The 10,033-nt window shown below is 38.5% G+C and overlaps 2 protein-coding genes across 5 annotated transcripts; one reads left to right on the top strand and one right to left on the bottom strand.

The window, feature by feature from the left end:
• The first annotated feature begins 757 nt into the window (after positions 1-757).
• On the top strand, positions 758-4,114 carry LOC18045642. Its single transcript, XM_006436439.2, has 2 exons — positions 758-1,202; positions 2,717-4,114. The coding sequence occupies exon 2, from the start codon at positions 2,745-2,747 to the stop codon at positions 3,591-3,593; it is 849 nt and encodes a 282-aa protein (XP_006436502.1). The 5' UTR covers positions 758-1,202; positions 2,717-2,744; the 3' UTR covers positions 3,594-4,114.
• Positions 4,115-4,316: 202 nt separating this feature from the next.
• LOC18045641 (protein FLOWERING LOCUS D) lies at positions 4,317-9,691 on the bottom strand. 4 transcript variants are annotated; one of them, XR_002905900.1, is made up of 7 exons: positions 7,701-9,691; positions 6,530-7,285; positions 6,373-6,418; positions 6,146-6,276; positions 5,692-5,808; positions 4,508-5,103; positions 4,317-4,402 (listed from the first exon to the last, which is right to left on the bottom strand). XR_002905900.1 is itself a non-coding variant. In XM_024185308.1 (5 exons), the coding sequence occupies exons 1-5, from the start codon at positions 9,496-9,498 to the stop codon at positions 5,924-5,926; spliced, it is 2,802 nt and encodes a 933-aa protein (XP_024041076.1). In that variant the 5' UTR covers positions 9,499-9,691; the 3' UTR covers positions 5,819-5,923. The 4 variants fall into 4 exon arrangements, 1 of the variants encoding a protein (XP_024041076.1); XR_002905901.1 differs by lacking the exon at positions 4,317-4,402 and having other exon boundaries at positions 4,435-5,120; XR_002905899.1 differs by lacking the exon at positions 4,317-4,402 and having other exon boundaries at positions 4,435-5,103.
• Positions 9,692-10,033: the final 342 nt, after the last annotated feature.

Genomic DNA, 10,033 nt, shown 5'->3' with positions numbered 1-10,033 from the left:
TTTATCCGTGAGGAAACGACCTACCAAACAGAAACGGGAATCAATTCTCTCCTTGCCATCGTCAATCTCCTCATCCCCGACCACAATTAATCCACCTTCCTCCTCCTCTTCGAGTGATATATTAGCACACCCTCGATTAACAGCATGCTCCAATGAGGCATCATTAGCAGCCATTATGTAGAAGAAAGAAAAGACAAAACGAAACTGAGTCTCCACTAAAAACTTGTCACGCAGACAAGACAATCAAACTTGTCCCAAAGACAAGACGCATTACTTTTTTTTTGTCTTATATTCATCCAACCACTACAAAATTCTAATATATTCTCTCCACTTTTTTTCTTTTTAAATTTGTATCAAAAATAAAGAAGTTATATAACTATTTTTCAAACAATAAGATGTTGACATTAGGGATGGTAATTTTTTCCGATAAAATGGGATCCTGCAAGATCCCATCTTATTTGGGATGGGATTGGGACAAAATTTTTGTCCCATAAAAAAATTAAAGGACAGGAGTTAGATATTTTTTTTATTCCATTTGTATATACAGAACGAGAGTGAGATTGATAAATTTCATCCCATTTCATTTCATTACCGACTAAAAATAATAATTTTTTTAATTGGGATGAGATCCCACAAGATCTCATCTCGTTTGGGACGAGATCAGAACATATTTTCGTCCAAAAAGATAAAAATAAAATATTTTTTCATCTCACTTATATAATATGGGACATAACTGTAATTAATAAACATCATCTCATCCCGTCCATTTGACAACCTAGTTGACATCGATTTTCTTAAATTTATTAATGGATTGAATTGAAATTCTTCATCTTCGTCATGTTATTATTGACCTTTTGGTGGGATCTGCAACTCGCATCCAACAAACAAATAAAAGCTTAAAAAATGGGCGCAAGGGAGTGTCGAAAATGTCCATTAAAATTGAAAAAGACAGGTGACAAGTTTTTGTCTCTTTCTGCTGTTTCGCGCCTATGATGATGACTTGTAATCAAAAGCACGTTCAGAGGTAAGAGAAAGCGAGACAGTGGTAACTGACACGAAGAAGAAGCTGAACTGCAAGCTGCCTGAATCTGTCTGTTTCATCTTCAAGATAAAAAATAAGATAAAATCTTCAAAGAAGACAAACCCCAGAAGATCAGGAACCTCGAGATTCTTCTTCACGTATTATGCTCCTCGGGATTTCTGTGAGTGAATCTCTTTCTTCTTTTATGCTTTGTCTTATACTTTTGTTGAATTGAATTGATGTCTCTGAAGCTCTAGTGAATTGATAGGAAATGATGTTCTGAGAGATGGGTTTTGGTTGTTTTGTGATTTTCTTATGTGGGTATTGAAGAACACGTCTGATCTTTAGATACGAGGACCCCGAAAATGCATAGAAAGTTAATAGATTGCTAATGAAGAAGGTTCTGTTATTGGGAATTAGCTGAAGGTTATTGCAATTTATGACCTTGTTATTGAAACTATCAAGAACAGTGGCTGGCTGTTTAATTTGTGTTTGTTTTGCTTGTGGCTTAATTTTCTTTTAATGTGAGTCTGGAAAACTTTATTTTATGGAGTGTAGCTCAGATGTGTGGATCAATGAAATTGAGATATGTTCATTGTTGTTTCCAAAGCTCTTTTTTTTATTTTTTTATTCCAGTTTCCAATCCCGGAGCTGCTTTCTGTATTGCATCTTGAAAATAAGATTTGTTTTACCAAAATTAGTGCTTATATGAAAATGAGTGGAAGATGTTTATTTTGTTTCTGAAGAATGATACCTGGAAACCAAACAAGTCTCTACTTTTGTTTCTCCAAAGACTTTCAAGTATCACCCCAACTAGAAACTGTCATCAGCTATAAAAGCTAATGGTGTGACAAATTGAGTATTTGCCCTCGTCTTAAATTTTTGCATTATTTGTAAGTTGTAGTTCAGAAGTCCATTAAGACCTCTGAAATTCCCACACCAAATTAAGGGAAAACTTAGATCATTGCCAAGTGAATCCCGATGCTTTAGTGTTAAACCTGTAATATCAATGGTTGGCAGAGTCTTTCCCCCCCACAGACAACGATGTTCAGTAATCCTTATGAATGGAGAAATTTATAATGTTTAAACAAGATTGAATGTGATATGAATTTAACTTATCAGGTAGTATTTATTTGCTTCAACTTGTGGTGAGGAGGTTTATTGCTGCATTGCAGTAATATAGAGCCACCCAAAGCCTAGAAATGAATGATCTGATAGGTGCTCTTCAAAATGGGAGCAACCTTATGCAGAATAAGATATTACCCTTATTTAGATATTTTAGGCTTTTGTCGTCTAAGAGAAGGATTTTACTTTCCTAATATCTTAGGTTGTGATATTCTTTCTTATTTTAGAGGGATATTTTATTTCCTTTTATAATTTTTTTTTTCTTTTAACAGTATAAGCCTGTTTTGAGGGCCTTGTTTTTACTTGTTGCCACATGCAAGTGACCCAATATTAAAATACAATATTGAAAAGTGATATTCTCTACCTGTGTGTGGACAAGATCACATTTTCATGGTTGTATAGTTTATATACTGGTTAATAGTGATTCTCTAATTAATTAGTGATTATTCACAAAACATTCTAAGCAATATCTACACTGTAGAAATCTCCTTTCTTATGTACCAGTTCACTATCTCTTTTTTTTTTTTTTTTGTCTGAAATGCATCTGCCTTTGTTTTTTCAACACATTAGTGATGAACTGCCATTCGCCTTCAGCAAGATGCATGGGTTCTCCACTGTAGATGGTTTTGTGGAAATAACTGAAAGCTTAGCAGAGATGATAAAATATGTGGCAAATGAACCTTCTGTAGGGCTTTTCTATATACAGCAACACACTCAAAATGCCGTACCAAACCTTGTTAATCTCAAAAGCAATGTGGTGGAGAAGTCTCGTGAAACAGGTTTGCACACTGAAGATTTGGAGGATTCTGTCTGCATGGTGAGGTCAATGAAAGAATGTGGTTTTTCCATAGCTGATGATATGATAAGAGACATTAGGAAATCTCTATCAGTAATGTCAACAAAACAACCAAAGAGAGGATTAATCCAGAAGCCAACTTTCAGTTTTCAGATGGGAAGAACTAGCTCCTGGGGACCAGTTGTTTGGGGCCGCGGTTCAGTTCATGATCCAAAGGGTGATGAACAGAATAGTAGTTATTTTTCAAATGTATTGAAATCAGCTAGACAAAAAGCCATCAATTTCAAGTGGCCTCAACCTGATTCCATAGATATCACCTTGGCCCCGGGGGAGAAGCTACTACCAAATCCTACTCCGCCACTATCAGTTGCATCTGCTAGTACTAGTTCTTCTCGGCAAGATATGGAAGTTGGTGAACTGCCTGTGTCAAGTCAGGTTGCAGATGAGCTCCGTGTAGAAAAAGAAGCAGAAGAAGAAGAAAAAGAAGGAAAAGAAAAGGAAGTTGCCGTTGTCAGTTTATCTCATAATAATTTATCAATGTTCTCAGAAATTTATGATGATTTTAGGGCAGATAAAGAAGCCAAACTTGAAGAATGGTTGGAAGGGACTAATGGTAACCCAGAAAATGTCAAGAGTGCAAGTGATACATGAGGTCTTCATCCTGTATATACCGTTTGCTGAAAAACATCCTTGGATAATGGTTGTATACTGCTGATTTGTTGTGCCACTAGATATTCATTTAATTGGTTATGTCGACGGTGCACTTAACCTCTCTATTTCTTGTTGGTTCTTTGATCTCTTGACACCCCAATCACAGGACTCATCGGAAACTGATGACTACCTTGATACACGAGATCCGTTGTTCACGTACAGGATAAAGCTATCTGAAATAGGCACTGGGAATACGTGCTTTGCTACAACATAATCAAATTTGATTATCAGATTATGGGTTCTGAAGCAAAACCATCTGTGAAATAGGAATGTTATGTGCGTGTTTTTCTTTCCTCTGATGCTCCCTGCATTCAGCTCTTACCATTTGAAAATGATGAGGTATTAGCAAGTGCTAAAACCCAAACCCATGCAGCCAATTAGAGGTTACATTCAGCTCTTACTATTTGAAAATGATGAGATATTAGCAAACGTGCTAAACTCCAAAGCCATGCAGCCAATTAGAGATTACATTCTTTAACAGCCAACATTGGCTTCTTTTGACTTCGATATCTTTTCTCGGATGTGTGCTTCTTGAGTTTTATTCAATTATCAATTCATGCATAAATTTCGCCTTCATTTTTCAACTCTTTCCAAAACTTTGCCCGCTAATATTCCGCAGGCTTGCAATGTCATTTCACAAATCACAGCAATCGTTAACTAAAAACTACAACTACTCAACACTAACTGGGCATTGTTCGGAATCCAGATGAGGGAGTGCAAAGCCGGCAGATGTCCAAGAAAGGTACCATCTGAAAAAAGAAAGTTTGCATCACTATTTGCTAAACAGCTAATTTCTGGCCATTTCATTTAAATCAATTAAAATTTATTTACATGAAATTTTGTAAAGCTCATACATATATACAGAAAGACTCGCAACATAGATATATTGGTGTTCTTAACAAGCCGCCTATGAAATCACATCCAAGGCCGGTGGTTCAATGGCAGAGTTGAAGCTCTCTCCACAATTAACTTGGCTAATCTTGTGAGAACATGACACTAGTGTGCCTTCAGACAGCACCAACTGAAAGTTTGGTAATTTAGAGCAGTTTTTCCAGGTCAAACAGGTTGCATATTTATGGGTAACAGGTTTAGGAGGGAGCACCAATGTCCAGCGCCAGCAATCCTTCCCCCCTACACAGATCCTATCAGTCAGCTTGTCCCAATAAATAGGAATACAAGAACCTCAGAAAGACCTGAGGTTCCACTCCTGTTCTCCTCCGCTTTCAGAAAAACCTTCAAACTTTGACATCTGTCCCTTATGACACCAAGCTACCAATTTCATGCCTTCTAGGCAACTGCATAGCCCAAAAGCATATTGCTAGTCAGCTAGATCATCATCTCCAATAAAACCAGGCACCTGAGGAATGTTGGTTCTAGACTGGTATTTCGTAGGATATCTCATCAGTATAGAGTCCAACCATCGGGCCTTCTGCCAGAGATCCAACCGGAACTGTAAACAACAAAAGCCTAGTCAAAGTTAGGAACACTTGTACATTCTTTGAATAGAATTGCTCGGGAATATTTGTATTATAATGTACAAGATTTTTGCTTTTGTTGTAACAATGTTTATTTCAAATGTATATATATCACAATATTTTATTCACATGTAATATTACCATTAGAAAAATGACTTGGCAAAGAAAAAAAGAAAAAATACGCCAGGAAAGCAACTGATTAAATTTAGTTAATAAAAAACTGTAGCAAATCAAGTTAATAATTACCGTATGCTGGGAGCATTAAATGCCTCCCAGAACAAAACCTTGCCAACGGCATTGCCGTTTGCTAACAGTTGCCCACTTTTGTTTTTATTATATTTTAACAAATAAAACACACGTTGGACAACACTCTTAAACGTTGCATAAATCCAATGGTCATCAAGAGATGGTCTGGATTTTAGCAAATGTAGAGGAGATTAAATAGGAGCCTTTTTTATGCTTAAAATTTCAGATGTAAAAGTTATCAAATTATGGATGAAAAGACACAAATCTACCAAATTTGCAGAGTCCAAACAGAAAAGAGTTACTAAATGACATCTTACCACTTGCATTGAACTCTCAACTGTCAATGTTCTAGGGTCCATAGTGTTTCAACATTACATCTCTTAACAGGATGGGCCAATCTGCTCATTGCTTTAGAACCTCACGTGCATGTTGCCCTAACAAAATAAAAATCAATAAGCTTTAGACTAGAAAACAGCGAGGTGGTTATTTCGGAGGGAATCAATATTCACAGACAAATATGGGCAAACTTGAAGCATACATCATCTAAATTCAATTTTTCATGGTTTTGCCAGCAAATACTGATCCTGTCAAATCAAAATTCATGGCTGACAAAGTCACACCTGCATATGACCATATGAAATAGTAACCACATTACAGCCAACAGAAGCTAATTTCAGTCAATTTATGCTTTTGATCAGTGATTTGTGCAAACATCCAAATGCACCAAAATTTATGGTCTACAAGAGCAACTTAAAGCCCCCAAGTATATACCTGAACCAGATGATGTAGGAGGCACTTGATTTGTGATCATACATTCGCTTGACACTTTTAAATTAGGAGGAGCTGTCAACTTATTAGGAGATGGCACTGACTTTTTGACATTACGCACTATTTTCGCCTTTCTGATAAATTTTCAAAAATAATACAAAGATATCAATTATCAAAACAGATATTTGGGATGATACAAGAAACAATGACATCAAAACTTCAGCTTATACCTGATCATTTTCTGCTTCAAAGTTCCTGTTTTTAGCTTTGAAATACCTTTTCAAAATTCCACAAAGTTTCATTAGAAGTTTATAAACTGCATGGAGGTAGTATGGAGGGTCAGAGGGGGTTAAAAAAAAAAAAAGGTTAAGATCCCATGACTCTCACCTAACTTCGATGCTGAAAATGTTGAAGTTTGTTTGCGAATGCCCCTCTCGGCTTTTATGGAAGAGATGACAGAATCAGCAGTAGATCCCAAACCTTTTCTCCCAATCAGCTTCACCCCCAGCTTCTCACAGAGGAAGTTCAACCTCATTTCATCTCCTCCTCTCACCTCTCTCAGATCAAGCACCTGTTGCCTTGTTAATAACGTGTAAACATGAAGCTGTTGTTGCTGATTAAAATGTGACTGAAGCTGCTCAAAAAGTCTTTTATTTGAATGAGGTTGGTCTCCATGATTCTTCTTTCGAGGATCATTAAATGTCACCCTTAATATAGATGGTGACTTTGGGTCAGGATTCTTCCAGCTAAAAATAACAGAAAAGCTCCCAAATTCTAAATCAGGTTCTCTGAACAGATCAGTGAGAGCAGAAGCACAAGAATAGGCATTCTTTGATGGGATTTTGCCTACCTTCACCTTCATCCTCAAGGCTCGTGCATTAGCACAGTGAGCCATCTTTGCAGTTTCCCTCAGCCCACTAAGAAAAGCACCATGCATAGTTGCAGGGTATCGCCTAATAGTGGCCTCTCCTGCAAAGAAAAGTCTTCCATCCCCCACACTCTCTGCCATTATATCATAATCATCTCCAGACGCTCCCACTGCAACATTAGAGTAAGAACCCAGGCTAAAAGGATCACCACCCCATCTGGTACAAACAGTTTGGATTGGCTCTGGGACGTTGATTCCTTTTGGTTCATATATGCCTGCATGCATTTATGCCCACATTGTCATAATGATTATCAATAATCAGTTAATCCAAGTTACATGTTTTCAACCATTCAATCCTCTACCCAGTTACATCCTGATTTTATATATCACCTAAAACAACCAGAATTAGAATAGAAATTCTAAAAAATTTAGAAGTATTCATTCGAGTTAGCATGTTTCTTTTTAAAATGAGCCTCCCATATTACATCTTTTTGTATGACATTTACGGCAAAAAATCATATCATCACTGACAACCTGTAAAACCATCTGACCAATCGGTAAAAGGATACATCTTGAAACATGAGGCACATGTCCGACAATTTAAAGAACTTGCAACCAGAATTTGTATAAATTCACCAAGACAGACAGATTAACAAACTAAAAGCATGCACACAAAAGTGGATAACTTACCTTTAAGAATTTGAAGAACTTTAGTAACTGCATCTGTCGGAGGCATGCTCTCAAACTTATGTGCAGCCTCTCCTGCAACTAAAGCAATCAAGAGAGGACCACCAGCAACTGTTGCATAGCTGTAAAATAGAAAGAACTCCCCTCTACTGCTCGAATCATCAGTCAGATGCCCAAATGTATCAAGATCTGTTTCCCAAAAAACATAAGGAAAAAGCATTGCAACTTTATTCAACAACCCATATCCCAACCTCTTAATTGCATCAAGCTTCCTCTGAGGCAACTCTGGAATAAATTTAATTGAACCGCTTTTCAAAACCCCAAGTGGAACTGTACACAGTACCATATCACCCTCAAATACCTGACTCCCAGCAAGCACCTGAACCCCATCACTACCATACCTAATAGTATGCACAGTCTTCTCATACAAAATTGGAACATTCTCAACCAATGCCTGAACTAACCTCCCATTCCCTCCCGGCAAAAAACAATGATCACCGCCCATATCATACGGATCATCCTGGTCCCAAAAAGCTAAAGAAAGCTTAGACAACAAGCTTGCATTTGCATATTCCAAATTTGCCAAATGCCAATTGAACAAATTCATTGCTTCTGCATTTCCACTGTCCCAATAAACCCTCCAAAAGGTCTCTAATGCAGAACCAAGAGACACATCCATTGCAACCTCCCCCATCAACTGCCTCAACCTACTAGCTTTATCCAAAAGACGGTTAAAATCTGCCTCAACCTTCATATCTATCTCCGGATCCACAGAATTCCCATCCAATCTATAAAGTGGACACTTATCTCTTACCTTGTGAAGCAAGGAACCTAACTGCTTAGCCAAGATCCCTAACGGATTTCCCAATGTCCCCGTCAGCACACTCCCTCCCAAATCTGCAGAAGCACTGATTCTATTCCCTGCCCCTCCCTCCATCTTCTTTGTATAAACTCGTCCACCTGCTCGCTTCCTACCCTCTAAAACTGTAACCCTAAATCCTAACCTCATCAACTGTCGAGCTGCAGCCAGACCTGCCAGCCCGGCACCAATAACCAAAACTCTCAACTTATTACTACTGGGTTCCACCGGAATCTTCTCCTTGATTTCTGGTGCAACCCCAAAATTAATGTAACCATTCGAAACCAAATAATTATATGCAGAATCTAATAAACTGTGGCAATGTTTAGGGACTGATTCAGTAAACATTTCTTTACTCACCCAACGAGAAACATTTTCACGCCATTTAGATATAATGTGGTTGCGAATGAGAATGTAATTAACTTGCTCGATGCCGCCGACTACGCGGCAGACACCGAAGTTGATCTCTTCATCAGTCAACGAGTCAGCTGGAAATCCAGAGGTTAGCGCAGTTAGCGCCTCGGAGGTTGACTCTTTGTTAATGACAATAATCTCCTCGCCAACATCCGGCGTTTTATTGGGTAAAGAATTAGAATTAGAGTGGGGGTTCAGGCTAGGGCTAGGGATAGGATTATTTTCCAATTTGCTTGGTAGTGGGGTGGTCGTGGTCGTGGTGGTGTTGGGGACAGGAACGAAAAAGAACGAAGACGAGGTCGTGTTGGGGTTTCGATGAGGTTGCGATCTGCCGCGGCGTCGTTTTCGGGGGACGGGGACGGAGAGGAAGTGGTGGTAGTTTGGGTTAGAGGGCGGCGTCGGTGGTGGGCCTGGCGGGTGTGGGGATGGGACTGCGGTGGGGCTAGGGTTTGGTGACGGTTCGAAGAATTGGAGGTGAAGAGGAGGGAAGTGAGAGAATTCGTCGAGGGAGGAGTTTTGTGGGTCCATTTGTTTATAGTTATGGGTACAGCGGCGGTGGCGGTGGCGGTGGGGGTGATGGAGAGAGAGCGGAGGAAGAAGGATTGTTTGGTTACCGAGAAAATTGTAGCGGTAGTGATTACGTACACGCCAGTTTAACTTGTTATCCTACCAACGAGCCAACCCACGAGCTCTGTGTGCTGCTGTTGTACGTGTCTTACTATTGTATCTTTATTTAGGAAAATGACATCTCATCGACTCATCCCCTTCACTTTACTAAATATAAAATTTAAGGGTAATTATCAAAAATCTCCCCTGAGGTTTAGTATATTCTCAATTTGATAGATTGTATTAACGTATTTTCAAATGCCTCCCCTAGCGTTAGTATATCGTTTCGTATAAATTGGTTGGTGAGGATAAAATTGTAAAAAGACCCATTAATGATAAAAAAAATTTTAAGAAAGCTTGAAAATTTTCATGTTGGGTTTTGAAATTGGCCTCAACTTTGTGAATGTCCATTTAGTAAGGAAAATGAGAAACGCACCACGCTTAGCACCACAGTTAG

This window comes from Citrus clementina, unplaced genomic scaffold, assembly GCF_000493195.1.
Source record: "Citrus clementina cultivar Clemenules unplaced genomic scaffold, Citrus_clementina_v1.0 scaffold_4, whole genome shotgun sequence".
Classification (NCBI taxonomy): Eukaryota; Viridiplantae; Streptophyta; class Magnoliopsida; order Sapindales; family Rutaceae; genus Citrus; species Citrus x clementina.
The sequence above is the reverse complement of the archived record's forward strand: the minus strand, read 5'-3'. Positions and strand labels throughout refer to the sequence as shown.